Source organism: Phyllobates terribilis, unplaced genomic scaffold, assembly GCF_046119375.1.
Source record: "Phyllobates terribilis strain yellow unplaced genomic scaffold, ASM4611937v1 Scaffold_11__3_contigs__length_659146591, whole genome shotgun sequence".
Lineage (NCBI taxonomy): Eukaryota > Metazoa > Chordata > Amphibia > Anura > Dendrobatidae > Phyllobates > Phyllobates terribilis.
Window position 1 is genome coordinate 585,107,064 of NW_027362771.1, and position 17,115 is coordinate 585,124,178.

General features: G+C 45.5%; 1 protein-coding gene across 4 annotated transcripts in view; it reads left to right on the forward strand.

Annotated features, from left to right (window-relative positions):
- LOC141167018 (deoxyhypusine synthase-like) overlaps nucleotides 1-17,115 on the forward strand; it is a 44,807-nt gene that overhangs the window by 14,471 nt on the left and 13,221 nt on the right. For 2 of the 4 annotated variants that reach the window (XM_073654306.1, XM_073654307.1), the window contains 2 exons: nucleotides 730-819; nucleotides 899-964. In XM_073654306.1, coding sequence (XP_073510407.1) covers nucleotides 730-819; nucleotides 899-964 — 156 coding nt within the window. Of the gene's footprint in view, nucleotides 1-729; nucleotides 820-898; nucleotides 965-8,136; nucleotides 8,465-15,131; nucleotides 15,255-17,115 lie in introns of those variants that run through there. The other 2 variants (XM_073654308.1, XM_073654309.1) reach the window with 2 other exon arrangements.

The window sequence follows — 17,115 nt, forward strand, 5'->3', positions numbered from 1 at the left end:
TATTCTCTTTATTTCTTCGAAAAAACCTATAAATGAACATCCGACAAAGAGGCCATATATATTCGATTGAAAACACCTTTATTATAACAAATTAGGGTATATGGTGACAAAGAAAATGAGCATACACATGATAAAGATATCTTATTAAAATATTAATTATTTGTATGCACACAGGACGCCAGAGTAATGACACCACTTCATTTCAGCATAACTAACACTGCTACATCTAACCTGCTACAGTGGCAGTATGTCAGTGTCAATGACTATGCAACTTATACTCAATTAGAGCACCATCCCAAGTATAACCAGCGGTGTATGGACATAACTATTCTTTCATATCAAGGAAGGACGCACCGAAACGCGCGTCGGGGTGAGCATTACACGCGCAGCAGGAACATTCAGTCTGGAGCCACCACTATATGTGGACATTCCAACCAGCAGGTATGAGGACACTTAACCACATACATGTATATAACGCTGAATATTTATTATAACCCAGCAAAAATTAGTGGCTAATGATATGAAATATATATGGCCTCTTTGTCGGATGTTCATTTATAGGTTTTTTCATTTATTGCCGATTGGTCAATCCAATCTAGTCAGCAGAGATACATAATTTACGATGTGGATGTTTAGGACCATTAATATTATACATAAATCTAAATGTGTATCATCTGCTTGCTCTTTGCATCCTTTTAATTCTTTTTTTCTTCGGCCCATTCCGCTCAGTGTTTTGACGTAGGTCATGCATCCCAAGTCACAGGTATCTGGCATTCGGCAGGTGCGCTGTACACCACGTCCACGGATAAGACCATGAAGGTAGGGGCTCGGGGAGTTCTATATGACGCCGTATTCTCGCTGCAGGTGAATGGATCCTGACGCCGCTTTCTGTTTCCAGGTTCACATTCCTACTGATCCGCCCAGGACGCTGAGCACACAGACGCATAGCAACGTAGTCAATGGGGTAAGAACGTCACACCGACCGACCGAGAACTGATCAGCAGAATGCGACCTTCTTACCCCCGCTCCATTCATTCTCGCTCTTTGCTTTTTCTAGCAGCGCCGTAGAGAATGAACAGAGCGGTGATTGGGGGTCCAATCTGTCACTTCATTCCTTGTCATGGATACAAATACTCCGTTCTGCCGATTGGTGCAGGTCCCAGCTGTCGGACCCCCATCAATCATCACATAAAGGCCTATCACTAGGAAAGGCGATAACTTGTATTCACTTGACAGCCCCTGTAACACTCACAGCATTGTCCACAGTGGAGATGATGGAAGGGTTGCAGATTTTACTATTTGTGTTGCGAATCCGCATCACTGGTCAATTTACGCTGCTGGTACTTTACCGAGTTTGGTGAAATCTCATCCACAATACCCCTGTTGTAATTCACTGTCGATCTCCTGCTGCTCAGTGGAATAATTGTTGGGACTTTGGACGCTAACCAGGTCTCTAGAACTAGCGGCACTCTAATCTATCCCCGTCCCCCGGATTACTCCTGAAGGAGGAGACGCTGGGTTCACTTGCCTTGCTATGCTCCTATATCTACCCTGATCTGTCCCCTCCCCCACCCAGAACAGTGGGAAGCAGCAGTGTTTAGGAACATACTAACCAGACAAACAAGGGAAGACGGACAGGGATAAATGAAAATACCATGCATACAAAATACACTCACCAAACAGAGTGGGACACGGGAGTTAAAGGAAGTAGAAACCAAATAGGAGGGGATGAGGATGTGCACACAGACAAAACTCCAAGCAACAATCTCCAGACCAATCTCCAAACACCAACTCCAACCACAGACTACACCTCAAACTCCAGAACCAGGCAGCAAGAACTAACACTGGTAATCTGTAAGTGCCAGAGGGGAGCGGCCAACACTGAACAGCTGAGACAATCCAGGATGGAGAGCTCTAGGAGATCAACTGAACAGATTACCCCCCTGCACTGTTTAATACGATATTGAAGTGCTTCTAACCAGTGCAGGAGTACGTGAAACCAGATACCGCGGTCTTCTGGCCCGTCTGTCTCGGTATTCTTGTGCAAAAATAATATTTCTTTATTGAAGACCATCAATATAAAACACGGAGATGCGCTTTACGCCTCTTCAGTTTTTTATTCATAGCATATCTAAATGCAGTAATCAGGTTACCAAATATTTGGGTTCCAGACTCCTTCATGTACGTCAGGTTACAACATCTGTCACACTGCATTATTGTCTACACTTGTCCTGCGCGTTCGGACGTCTTATGGAGCTCTGTGCTTTTTTTTGTTGGGGTGAGCTGTCAGTCCTTTTATATTTTTCATATACCGTATTTTTCGGACTATAAGAAGCACCTAGGTTTTAGAGGAGGAAAATAGAAAAAAAAATATTTAAGCAAAAAATGTGGTCATGATGCCCTGTTAAAGGGGAGGGAGTCTGCTGCTGACACTGGTATTGGGGTAATGTCCCCCCAATTCTGTTAATATTCTCTATCCTGGTATGTATGAACCCTCCTTCCTGGTATACGTGGCCCCCATCCCATCTTGGCATACGTGGCCCTCATCCCCATCCTGGAATTCATGGCACCCCTTTGATCTACCATCCTGGTATGCATGGCACCCCTTGATCACCCATCCTGGTATGCATGGCACCCCTTGATCACCCATCCTGGTATGCATGGCACCCCTTGATCCCCCATCCAGGTATGCATGGCACCCCCCTGATCCCCATCCTGGTAATGTATGGCACCCCTTGGTCCCCCATCCTGGTATGCATGGCACCCCTTTATCCCCCATCCTGGTATGCATGGCACCCCTTTATCCCCCATCCTGGTATGCATGGCACCCCTTTATCCCCCATCCTGGTATGCATGGCACCCCTTTATCCCCCATCTTGGTATGCATGACACCCCTTTATCCCCCATCCTGGTATGCATGGCACCCCTTTATCCCCCATCTTGGTATGCATGGCACCCCTTTATCCCCCATCTTGGTATGCATGGCACCCCTTTATCCCCCATCCTGGTATGCATGGCACCCCTTTATGCCCCATCCTGGTATGCTTGGCGCCCCTTGAGCTACCATCCTCTTATGCTTGGCACCCCTTGAGCCCCCATCCTGGTATGCATGGCACCCCTTGAGCCCCCATCCTGCTGCCCACAAAAAAAAATAAACAATCATACTCCCCTCCTCTCTCCTCCAGCGCTGTCCCGCTCTGCTGCTGACACTCTCACTGTGTGAGCCGCGCATGGCGTCCCTGCCATTCGCCCTCACACAGTGTGAGAGCGCGCACACTGTAACGCAGCGCGGCTCCTGCTGCGCTCTGCGGTCAGTGTGCCCGCTATTAAAGATCATGGATATTCACTACAACCCATAGGAGTGGGTTGTAGTGAACATTCATGAGTTTAAATAGCGGGCACACTGACCGCAGAGCGCAGCAGGAGCCGCGCTGCGTTACAGTGTGCCGGCTATTAAGGAAAATGAATATTCCCTGTTCCCCATGCCAAGTGTTTTGTTTTTTTTGTTGTTGTTTTTTTTTTATTATTTTATTTACCTTGTTTTTTTGTCTCTTGAGCATGTGATGCCTCAGTATAACAGAACATTATGTCTTTGTCTATGTTTGGCCTAATATGAGTCTAAAGATGGCTGATTTAGCGGCCATTACTAAGCTCACAGTTGACAAAGAAACCCATTGGCTCCCTGCGGTTGCTTTGCAAGGGCGCCAGCGAGGTGACAGTGCGCACCCTCCTCATGTCTAACCACTTAGATACTATTCTTGGTATGCACCTGGCAGTATACTATATACATTTGTTGTGAAGAAGTCATCCAGCCCTTGTATAAAGCTGTTATAGTGTCGGCCATCACTACCCCTTGTGGTCGACAATCCACAGTCATAGAATCATAGAATCATAGAATGGTAGAGTTGGAAGGGACCTCCTGGGTCATCTGGTCCAACCCCCTGCTCAAAGCAGGATTCACTAGATCATCTCAGACAGATGTCTGTCCAGCCTCTGTTTGAAGACGTCCATTGAAGGGGAACTCACCACCTCTCGTGGCCGCCTTTTCCACTCATTAATCACCCTAACTGTCAAAAAGTTTTTTCTAATATCTAATCTGTGTCTCCTCCCATTTAGTTTCATCCCATTGCTTCTAGTCTTTCCTTGTGCAAATGAGAATAAAGATGATCCTTCTACAATGTGACAGCCATTGACATATTTGTAGACAGCTATTAAGTCTCCTCTCAGTCTTCTTTTTTGCAAGCTAAACATTCCCAAATCCTGCAACCGTTCCTCATAGGACATGGTTTGCAGACCAGTCACCATTCTGGTCGCTCTTCTCTGAACTTGCTCCAGTTTGTCTATGTCTTTTTTAAAATGTGGTGCCCAAAACTGTACACAGTATTCCAGATGAGGTCTGACCAAAGAGGAGTAAAGACCGATAATGACTTCACGTGATCTAGACTGTATGCTTCTGTTAATACATCCCAGAATTGTATTTGCCTTTTTTGCTGCTGCATCACACTGTTGACTCATGTTCAGTCTATGATCTGTTAGTATACCTAAGTCTTTTTCACATGTACTGTTGCTTAGCTCTATTCCTCCCATTCTGTATATGCTTTTTTCATTTTTATTGCCCAGATGTAGTACTTTGCATTTTTCCCTGTTAAAAACCATTCTGTTGGTTGCTGCCCACTGCTCCAGTTTATTTAGGTCTTTTTGAATCCTCTCTCTCTCTTCTCTAGTATTAGCTATCCCTCCTAGCTTTGTGTCATCAGCAAATTTAATCAGTTTACCCTCAATTCCTTCATCTAAATCATTGATAAAGATGTTGAACAATACAGGTCCCAGGACGGAGCCCTGTGGTACCCCACTTGAGACATTCATCCAGCTGGATGTGAAGCCATTTACAACCACCCTTTGAGTCCGATCACTAAGCCAGTTATGAATCCACCTAACAGTTGCCTGGTCCATTGCATACTTGGTCATTTTTTCAATAAGGATGGTGTGAGATACTTTGTCAAATGCTTTGCTGAAGTCAAGATATACTATATCTACAGCATTTCCCTGATCCACCCAGTCAGTGATTCTGTCATAGAAGGAAATTAAGTTAGTCTGACATGACTTGTTAGTTACAAACCCATGCTGACTCTGGTTAATCACTTCATTCTTATCCATGTACTTACATACATGTTGTTTAATAATTTGTTCAAAGATCTTTCCTGGTATAGAAGTCAGACTCACCGGCCTATAGTTCCCTGGGTCCACCTTCTTCCCCTTTTTGAAGATAGGAACAACATTTGCTCTTCTCCAGTCTTCAGGGACTTCTCCTGTTCTCCAAGAATTTTCAAAGATTATGGAGAGTGGTTCTAAAATTTCTTCTATGATCTCCTTCAGTACTCTGGGGTGTAATTCATCTGGACCTGGAGACTTGAACTCATTTATGTTAGCTAAATATTCCCTCACAATCTTTCTGTTTACAGATAACTTAGATTCCTCTATTCCTCTAAAAGGACAGTGAAGATCAGTTGATGTTACATTTTCTTTCTGAGAGAAAACAGATGCAAAATAGGAATTAAAAAGTTCGGCCTTCTCAACATCCTCTCTTACCATTTCTCCATTTTCATCCTGTAAAAATCCTATAGCATCTTTGACTTTTCTTTTACTTTTGACATACCCCCAAAATCCTTTTTTATTGCTTTTGACATCTCTTGCAAGCCTTAATTCATTGTCAGCTTTAGCTAACCTGATACGTGCCCTACAGGATCTGCAGACTGCATTATAATCTTCTTTAGATATGCCTCCCTCTTTCCATTTAATAAACATTTCTTTCTTTCTTTTTAGCATGTGTTTAAGTTCTGTGTTCATCCATCCTGGTTTCCTTAAATGCTTCCCATTCTTCCTACTTTTCGGGATTGTTAACGATTGTGCTTTGAGAATCTCATTTTTAAAAATTTCCCATCCTTCCTGGACATTTTTGTCCTTAAGGACATCCAGCCATTGGATCCCTCCTATTCTCTTTCTGAGTCTCTTAAAATCTGCCTTTCTAAAATCTAACCTTGAAGTTTGAGTCTTCACATGTCTTCCTCCTCTATTTATCCAAAATTCTATAATAGCATGATCGCTGCCTCCTAGCGTCCCAGCCACTGCTCTGACTGCTCTGACTGTAAAGAACCCTTTCCTGTTTAGCTGCCGGAATCGCCTTTCTTCCTCCCGTAGTCCCCTGGTCCTTAGTATGGTCTTTGGAAGGAATAAGTCATGTGCCAGTACTTTGTACTGACCACACATATATTTATACATATAAATGAGATCTCCTCTGAGGCGTCTTCTTTCTAAGCTAAACAAGCCCGACTTTTCACCCTGTCATTATAAGAGTTCCCCTGTAATTATCCAGTCACTTGCCTTTAAACCAACTCTACTTAACGCCTTTTTTATGTTTGCACTTTTTCCCCTTCTACCCGGAGCCTGAACTTTTTTTTTTTCGTTTAATTTTGCATCAACATCACTTAATTTCTCATTATTACACATAACTTAATTCATGGACATCTATGGTGATTTCTTTATGGATTGGATGGGTTGTTACCGACATCTAGTGAGAATTTCATGTCAATAGCACCTTTAGAAATAGATTTACTTAGAAAATTAGTGACGTGTTCAATACTGACCTTATTTTTCGGACTATAAGACGCATTTATTTTCCCCCAACTTTGGGAAGAAAATGGAGGGTGCATCATAAAGTCCAAATATGGCTTACCAGGGGGGGCGGCGGTGGTGGAGCAGGGTCACAGGAGGCAGGGTCGCTGCTGGAAGACGGCAGCTCTTCCCTCGCACTAAGACCTGTATATAGCAGCTGTGACATGGGGCGCAGAGACCCCAAACGTATCGCCACTAGATGTGGCTTCCTCAGGGGTAATGGATATATATGTGGGAGTGGGTCTCTGCACCTGGATCTTCACCAATCAAAACATCTGACATGAAATATCAGAAGTTTTCTGAACTTTACACATGCATATTTATATTCATGGCTGACGTCGTCTGAAAAAAACAGCCCCAACCCTGTCTCAGTCGTATCCAGTATTGCAGCTCGGACCCATTGAAGTGAACAGATAACGGGATAGAGCCGTGACGTATACGGCAGACCATGTATGTGACCTGGGTAAGGAGAATAAAGGGAAGAAGACGTCTGACCTTTATAATGGTAGAAGTGATAATGACACAAATCCCCCGACCCCTTTCATCACCGCCGGATGACTAACAGATGACTAACCATACGGCTGAGAACTGAAGGCAATACCCAAAATACAGACCATGACCCTGCGAAACTGACGGTGGTAGGGAACCAGTTTAGACATACCTGGATGGATGATCTTTGTGTGAATATGACCGAAGAAATGTTAAATGGTCAGGAAGTGGGGGGGCGGGGTCTGTGTTGTACAGGAAGTGGGGGGGGCGGGTCTGTGTTGTACAGGAAGTGGGGGGGCGGGGTCTGTATTGTACAGGAAGTGGGGGGGCAGGTCTTTGTCTCTATAGGAAAGAGGGTGGGTCATTGTCTCCTCTTTTTGCTTCTGCCCCCATGTCTGTTAAGCAGCATACAGGTATAGCAGAGTGGCAGCCCTTTAGTTCAGGGTGGGCAAAGTATTTGGAAAATTTTAAGAGCTTTGCATTTTAGGATATGAATGGAAGGAAGTTCCAGCACATAATGTGCTGGCAAAATGTTGAAGAGGAAGCACCTCACCCCCCCTCCCCCCTCCCAAATAAAAAAAATTTGCAAGTTGCGTAGCATAAGAACAGGAACAGTTCCAGGACTTATTAGATTGGTGTGAACAATTTAATTTTACCTTGTTGTGGGGGGTGAAGGCAACAAGACAATGCCTTTCTATAGATGTTGAGGGAAAGGTACGCCTTAACCTGTCATGCTATGTATCTGCTGGGCATTCTTTACCAGTGAAGTGTCTCTTCCCACACTCCCTCCACCGCGCTCTTAAGTGACAGCCCTAGTGTCCTTCCAGGAGACCACCAGATTGACTCCAACCACCCCCCACTATAGAGGAGTACGTAGTGCATGTGCGCTGTTCCCATGATATTATAACCTGTGCTCCCATTGTGCCGGCTTGTTTTCCGCCATCCTCTACTCATGTCCACATTTCTTCCTACCAGGTGTGTGCGGCCGGGGGCACGGTGGCTGCAGCCTCTGGAGGACAGACGGTGGAGATATGGAGATTTCCCGAATAACACCCATCACCATTAACACTTGGCGTCTGTCTCTAACCAGTCGTGCAAATATAAACAAGAAATATACAGTACGAGGAGGCGACCTGCATGGAAATCAATATGTAGCGGGGGACGAGGCTTGCGTCTCGGTGGTCCTCCTTCCATATGTGATAACATGTATGCTGAGATTTGCACAAACAGAAGAAAGGGCTTTATGGTAAACGATAAAATGGTGCCCGTTCATGCCATCACACCCTTCACCCCCCCCCCCCCCCCCCCAAAAAAAAAACAGGTGGACCTGGGGCTGATTGCTCTGAGCACGGGATGCACACAGGGAACTGGACCAGCCATGGGTCACCGGCCTCCAACCTGTGGCTCTATGGCTATCGGTAAGGTGACAGCCTTCAACATGCTGGGACTTGTGGTATCTGACATTCACAGGTTGGCGGACACTGATGAAACCAAATACCATCTCCTGATCTCTGTAGATTGGGCTTCCATACTCAGGTTTTTAGTCACCATTTTAAATATATGAAAAATAAAATAAATCCTTGGAAAGCGTCCTGGCGTCAGCGTCTTGTCCATAATACGGAATATTATAGGTTCCTCCATTGCGTTGATGAACCATCGTGATTAGGATGGACCGCTCCTATCCTAAAAGAGAAAATTAAAATCGCCCTGCAGAAAACATGTATCTATGTGAGTGTGAGCAGATCTGGTGACCGGGCGCCTGTCAGGGATGGAGATATCAGGCCGTAAATGATCAGTCAGTTCTTGAAGCAAGAAAAATGGGCGAGTGTAAGGATGTGCGTGATAAGGGCCCAATTGTGATGATTAAAGAACTGGGTCAGAACAGCTCCAGAGTGGCGGCTCGTGCGGGGTGTCCCTGGTACATGCCGGCTCGTGCGGGGTGTCCCCGGTACATGCCGGCTCGTGCGGGGTGTCCCCGGTACATGCCGGCTCGTGCGGGGTGTCCCCGGTACATGCCGGCTCGTGCGGGGTGTCCCCGGTACATGCCGGCTCGTGCGGGGTGTCCCCGGTACATGCCGGCTCGTGCGGGGTGTTTCTGCCGTTCTTCAGGTCTTGTATGGTGTTCCCTGTATTGATTGGTTAGTACATACCAAAAGTGGTCCATGGAACGTCACGCTGAGCATCGCAGCTATGATAGAAAAGTGTCAGGACACGCTGAGCATCGCTGCTATGATAGAAAGGTGTCAGGACACGCTGAGCATCGCAGCTATGATAGAAAGGTGTCAGGACACGCTGAGCATCGCAGCTATGATAGAAAGGTGTCAGGACACGCTGAGCATCGCAGCTATGATAGAAAGGTGTCAGGACACGCTGAGCATCGCAGCTATGATAGAAAGGTGTCAGGACACGCTGAGCATCGCAGCTATGATAGAAAGGTGTCAGGACACGCTGAGCATCGCAGCTATGATAGAAAGGTGTCAGGACACGCTGAGCATCGCAGCTATGATAGAAAGGTGTCAGGACACGCTGAGCATCGCAGCTATGATAGAAAGGTGTCAGGACACGCTGAGCATCGCAGCTATGATAGAAAGGTGTCAGGACACGCTGAGCATCGCAGCTATGATAGAAAGGTGTCAGGACACGCTGAGCATCGCAGCTATGATAGAAAGGTGTCAGGACACGCTGAGCATCGCAGCTATGATAGAAAGGTGTCAGGACACGCTGAGCATCGCAGCTATGATAGAAAGGTGTCAGGACACGCTGAGCATCGCAGCTATGATAGAAAGGTGTCAGGACACGCTGAGCATCGCAGCTATGATAGAAAGGTGTCAGGACACGCTGAGCATCGCAGCTATGATAGAAAGGTGTCAGGACACGCTGAGCATCGCAGCTATGATAGAAAGGTGTCAGGACATGCTGAGCATCGCACCTATGATAGAAAGGTGTAGAGACACACAGAGCACCGCGGCAACGATAGAAAGGTGCCGGGACATGCTGAGCATCACAGCTGTGATAGAAAGACGTTTGAAATCTGTTCTGGAGCGTGGCAGTCAGGTCAAGACATGATGAATTGAGGACCGTGGCAGATACAGTGGGGGAAATAAGTATTTGATCCCTTGCTTATTTTGTAAGTTTGCCCACTGACAAAGACATGAACAGTCTATAATTTTAAGGGTAGGTTAATTTTAACCTTGAGAGATAGAATATCCCAAAAAAATCAAGAAAATCACATTGTATACATTAGATACATTTTTTTGCATTGAGAAATAAGTATTTGATTCCTCTGGTAAACAACATTTAATACTTGGTGGCAAAACCCTTGTTGGCAAGCACAGCAGTCAGACATTGTTTGTAGTTGATGATGAGGTTTGCGCACATGTCAGGAGGAGTTTTGGTCCACTCCTCTTTGCAGATCATTTCTAAATCATTAAGATTTTGAGGCTGTCACTTGGCAAATCGGAGCTTCAACTCCCTCTATGAGTTTTCTATGGGATTAAGGTCTGGATACTGGCTAGGCCACTCCATGACCTTAATGTGCTTCTTTTTGAGCCACTCCTTTGTTGCCTTGGCTGTGTGTTTTGGGTCATTGTCTTGCTGGAAGACACAGCCACAACCCATCTTCAATGCTCTTACTGAGGGAAGGAGGTTGTTTTTATCCCAAAAAACAGATTTTTAATACAAATATGAAGGGTGGAGCCCGAGCCCACATGATGTCATCACAGGGGTGTGGGGGCCGATCTTCCCCTTCGACATAACAGAGAGCCGAAGGGACATTGATCAATATTCATTTCGGGAGTATATAGTTATTATATGCAATGGATCCTGTTCGATAACAGTCAAATCAGAGAGCTCCCCTCCAGCTATATTGAGTCGTCACTGCGAACGTATAGTAAGTTTCTTCCTTAATCCTTATTATTTTGTGTAACTGCTTATGTATTGTAAATGTCTCCTTTTATAAAATCTTTTGTATATTTTCCCTAAACACTGCCTCCCTTTTGGATTAAACATAAAATGTAATAGTTCTGTTTCTTTTGTTCTGTAATCGTTCCCTCCCCCGAAGCCATACGCTACCAAAAAGCGGGCGTCCGCCCAGGCCTGTATTATATTTCAAATCTGGATGGTGGTAGCAGCGAAAAATATTAATAATTGGGCTATCGTGAAGCTGACAGTGACCGTACGGAGGGCATAAACACATATTCCATGCGTTGGAATCCAGAGGTGTGACACCATACGCTCACTGGTCGCTTGCCGATACCTCCTTAGCGAGTAGTGGGGACTGTGTGCTCACGGATCCCTGACGAAATCCGTGAGATATTGTGTGATCTCCCTGGTGTCGTCCCTGTGGAATCCATGACAAATGGGTAAAATCTCGCGATACATGACCCCACCCATCTTCCCTTCAGTACGGTGCAGTCGTCATGTCCCCTTTGCAGAAAAGCACCCCCAAAGTATAACGTTTCCCCCACCATGCTTCACAGTTGGGACGATGTTCTTAGGGTTGTACTCGCCCTTCTTCCTCCAAACACGGAGAGTTGAGTTAATGCCAAACAGCTCAATTTTTGTCTCAACTGACCACAGCACTTTCTCCCAATAACTCACAGATTCATCCAGGTGTTCATTGGCAAACTTCAGACGGGCCTGCACATATGCCTTCTTGAGCAGGGGGACCTTGCGGGCACTGCAGGATTTTAAACCTTTAAGGCGTAATGTGTTACCAATGGTTTTCTTTGTGACTGGTCCCAGCTGGTTTGAGATCATTAACAAGTTCCCCCCCGTGTAGTTTTAGGCTGATCTCTCACCTTCCTCATGATCAAGGATACCCCACTAGGTGAGATTTTGCATGGTGCCCCAGATCGATGTCGATTGACAGTCATTTTGCATTTCTTCCATTTTCTTACTATTGCACCGACAGTTGTCTCCTTCTCACCCAGCGTCTTACTTATGGTTTTGTAGCCCATTATAGCCAAGCAAACAACATTTCCGCCTGAACTGCTGCTGTTCTCGGCAGACCGGCTCATCCTCTGGTCATACGTGCAGCTCCAAGCCTCTTAAAAAGGGGTTGTCCCATGAACAAACTACTTAGTAATAAATTTCACCTTTTAGATGTGTTAAATAAAACCTCCTGTGCAGAGATTTTATAAATGCGCCCCTGTATGTACTGTGTAATGGCCATGTCTCACCATGCAGGGGCATAGTCTGAACTTTTATTCCAAAATCTATTGATTAAACTGTGCTTTGTCAGTAGGACAAATTCCTGCGCTTGTCTTCAGTTATTGTCTGAGGCTTCTTTAAAGACCCTCCTTTATCTCTCCTTTTCTGAGTCATTTCGTTCATCTGGTTCTTCAGCTTTTTTTGAAAACGATCTATTCCTGTTTTCTTACCCAGCTTGTCTCTATTTACCTTCTTTCTTTTTATTTCCACCAAATTTTGACCTTTTGTCATTACGTCATTGTAATATAATGTCCGGGGTTTGTCTAACTACACTTTGTTAGCCGTGGTTGACACAATTGAAGACTGAGGCTACTCCGGGGAAAGTGATTGGGAATTCCCTGCCGTTAAGCCCTCATCTCCATATGAGGGTAAAAGTATGAAAACCGGGGTGTGAAGATCTGAGGTTGTGGGTTGTAATAATCACCTAGAAAGGTTAACGATTCAATTACTTTTTTATTCCTTGCGTCCATGGTCTTACAAAAACTCTGGGTAGATGGCCAAAATACAATGTCCCCAGTCCACAAGATCCCACTGGGTAATTCCACTGTCTCACAGCTTTTGTATCTCCCGCCAGTATAGTCTGTAATCAGTCCATGCTCCTCCATATGACGCATACCACGACAGTAGCACACATATCCAGCTCCAGCCAGCAACAACAACCCCATTCTCTTGTCAGTGTCCTAAATACCCAAGACGCCCCCTGGAATTGAGCCCGGCCCTCGGGAAACACTACCACCCCCCCCAAAGCTAACTGTGCATTGGTGGAGGTATTCTCCTGATGCCGAGCAGATCACCTGGGACTGCATGTGAGATCCCCAGTGGTGACAGCTCCACTGGGTCTACTATCCCCATCCACATAATGGGACTAGTGGCTGGGAGAACAATGGCTTAATTGAGGCCCCTGAGACACTGATGAGAGTAATGGAATGATTGCTTTACCTTTACCAATCTCGTGTCTGGCCTTATGTATACATAAGATCCAGTCCGCACGTCTTCCTCTGCTTACTGTCACTGAATGAAAACATTGATTACTGAGGCTGAACACTCTCCATTAGAGATTTGTGCACCTTAAACTGACGAGCAAATAAATCTCTAATAAAACACGAGAATAAGATCGCCGTAACCAGTGCTCCGTGTTGGGAGAAGTCTGCATCCCTTAGAGCTGTGTATTCTGCTCTACGTTCATGGGTCCAATAAGTCTTTAGTCTGTGGTAAGCTTCTCAGATGTCTGCTCCTCTGTTTAACCCAACACCAGCTCCACATCATCCCTGGTGGGCCTTGTGTCCCGCGAGAAAGTTGGTTTTCTTTTGGCAGATATGTTGGGAGATCCCCTCCCGTTGAGGTAAATACACTTAGTAGGTTCTATCCTACGGTAGCTATAGTTCCTTGTATTTTAACATATAGTGGTGCGGTCCTCCCCTTTGGGCACCTTGTTTCCTCATCTTTCTACTGGCAAGTTAAAAAAAAAAAAGCCAAGTCTGGGTCCTGCTCTGCCCCCGTCTATTTTGAGGCCTCCTGGCACGTGGCAAGGTGATATACTAGAGTTGGGGTCTATCCCGATGGGTACGACTTGTGGTGGTGGGATGGCTTTTATGATCAAAAAAACCTCCACATTCCAATTTCTTGATACACACACATCTGTTTCCATGCTTATATCCATCAAACAGTAACTGTTTTCTCCAGGGGTGTACCTAGAAATAATGGGACCCCCACAGCAATTTCTTCACTGATGCCATGCCCCAACTTTGGACACTTTTTTTTCAGGTTGGCATCAGCAGCGCATGTCATTGTGGAGTATTTTCCACAATTTGGAAACCAATTAAAAAAATTAAATCCATTGACCTGAGATGCACAAAGAGGCTTGGGTTCAAGGAGGACAGCCAAAGAAAATCCGGTTGGGAGCCATGTGAAGAAGTAAAATTAAGTGTTAAGGTAGACCGGTGGCACGATTGTCTTTTTTTTCTTGAAGCCCAACCGTCCCACGCCAGAGAGGTGTTTTGGTGTAAGGTCAAAAAAAATTACCGAGCAAGTACTTAGGGGTTTTGTCACTTTTGCAAAGTTAAGAATCGCCCAGTGATCGGCTATCCATTTGTGTACTGGGCAGCAGAAAGAAAATGATGATCTTGTAAGTTGCAGTTGGGGCTGGAAGGAAAGATGGTCAGAATTCAGTGAGGCCAGAAGTGGGCACAACTAGTAAGACGGGTGAATATGCGGCAGCTGCCAGTGATATCCCAGGCTTCTGATGTGTAGGGCATAATCTGACCATCAAAGTTTACTTGATGGAAGCAATGTCCTGGATTTAAAGGGTTATTCCTAACTTTGAAAGTTATTACCTACCCAAAGGATAGGTGATGACTTTCTGATCGAATGCTGGGACCTTTCCAATATATACTTAGAGGCCATGCCAAGCATGCCCCAGGCTTTGTGGTGGGCTTGGTCATCAGTGGGTGGACACAGGTCCCCATATTGGTTGGGCTTAGGTAGTCACAAAAGTTGGTCTAGCCCTGTTTGGTGTGCACCTCGCCAGCAAGGACCGTGAGCCGACGTGCCCATTTCACAATTGCTCCCTCACTGGTTTTTATGTTTTTTTGACACACATTGTGCCATGTCGGCTCTGTCGTTTGTGTTAATTGTGTGTTGGGGACTCGGGTGGGGTATAACATGTGTGCACCTTATGTGTGCGCCAAGATTTGTAGAAACTTTTGCATAGAGATAATTATTGCTCTGCAGCTAACAGCCTGAGGGGGAGGTGGGGAAATCTAGGACAAGTCTTGAGGATGACAAGTGGGAGGAGGGGGTTTCATTTCAGAACTAATTGTCCCACATCACTGGCCACAGATCACATTGGAGAGAGACCCAAGACAGCTGCTGCGCCGGAGAAGGTCTGTACCCAAGAGTGTATAACGACTATATCATGCAGAATAGGCTTAGATACACAGGATAGTACATGATGGGCTTAGATGCAGCACATTTGTGCAGATATCTGTAGATGTCATTAGTCCTGATCTTAGACCTAACCTCAGTTTATGAGATGTATGGGGTGCAATGTTGTGGTTTGGAGGAGATGACGGAACAGGAAAGGAAAAGGGAGGGGGGGAAAGCGAAATAGCCAAACTGAGCCACTGGTGACAAGGTAGGACACTGGAGAGTGACAGGGGGAGACCAATCATGTGATATGTGCCGTATCACCGGGGCTGGGCCGTTTATGACAAAAGCCAAGCAATGAGAAGGTGACGGCTTCTGTAACGGCTCCTGGGACCTGACGTCTGCATGTCCTACATACAGCACTGCATACTGTGTGCACCAGGGTAGGGCTCTGCCGCTCGCAGTCTGAGGGGAGGGTGGGGGATCTAGCACAAGTATTGAGGATGGTGAGGGACAAGTTAGGGGGTTATTTCAGACCGCAGATAACACTTTTTAGCTTGTAGGAGGTCTTCAGCCATGTACAGTGCCTTGAAAAAGTATTCATACCCGGTGAACTTCTCCACATTTTTTTCATGTTACAACCACAAACTTAAATGTATTTTATGGGGATTTTATGTGATATACCAACACAAAGTTGCAAGTATTTGTGAAGTGGAAAGGACATTATTACATGGTTTTCTAATTGTTTCTAAAACATAAATTTAAAAATTGTGAGGTGCATTTGTATTCCGACTCCAGGTCAATACTTTGTACGACCAACTTTTGTTGCAATTACTGCTGCAGTGTTTTGGGGTCTGTCTCTATCAGCTTTGCACACCTAGAGATGACATTTTTGCCCCTTCTTCTTTGCACACTCGCTCTCGCTCAGTGAGATTGGATGGAGACGTCTGTGATCAGCAATTTTCAAGTCTTACCACAGATTCTCAATGGGATTTGAGTCTGGACAGTGACAGGGCCGTTCACATACAGGGATATGTTTTGATCTAAACCCTCCATTGTAGCTCTGGCAGGATGTTTAGGGTCATTGTCCTGCAGGAAGGTGAACATACGCCCCAGTCTCAAGCCTTTTGCAGCCTCTCACAGGTTTTCTTCCAGCATTGTCCTGTATTTAGCTTCATCCATCTTCTCATCATCTCTGACCAGCTTCCCTGCCTCTGCTGAAGAAAAGTCTCCCCACAGCAGGATGCTGCCACCACCATGTTTGATAGTGGGGATGGTTTCAAAAATGGTTTTCTTCTAGCCACTCTTCCATGAAGGCTAGATTTGTGGAGTGTACAACTGAGGCTACATACACATGTTCAGTATTTGGTCAGTATTTTATATCCGTATTTGTAAGCCAAAACCAGGAGATAGTGAAAAATGCAGAAGTGGTGAGTGACGTGTTTATGTTAAACCACCATTTATTGTGTATGGAGGTGAACAGACTCTCTCCCCTGACAGTAGATGTCAGTGGAGAGAAGGATGGGGCATGTTGGATATCAACATGTCCAGTTATGTTGTACTCAAGCCATCACTGGAGGGATCTGATAGCTGCTTACTCCCCTCTCCCCATTGAGTGTGTCACACAGAATAGACTTCTGTACAGGGCAAAATCAGGCAGTGTCCCATGTGGGTTAATGGACAATCCCTTGCGATAGTAATGGCTCACCCCCTTCCCCCACCCCCCAGCTTTCCGCTGAAATTTGCAGGCAATCTTTCATCCCACAGTGTATAAATGGCCACAAATATATGTTTGCACTTGTATATTATTAGCCCACTTGTGTTTGGGATTACTTTAGTGGCCATAAAGTTCATGACAGACCCCCTAAAAAAAATGTT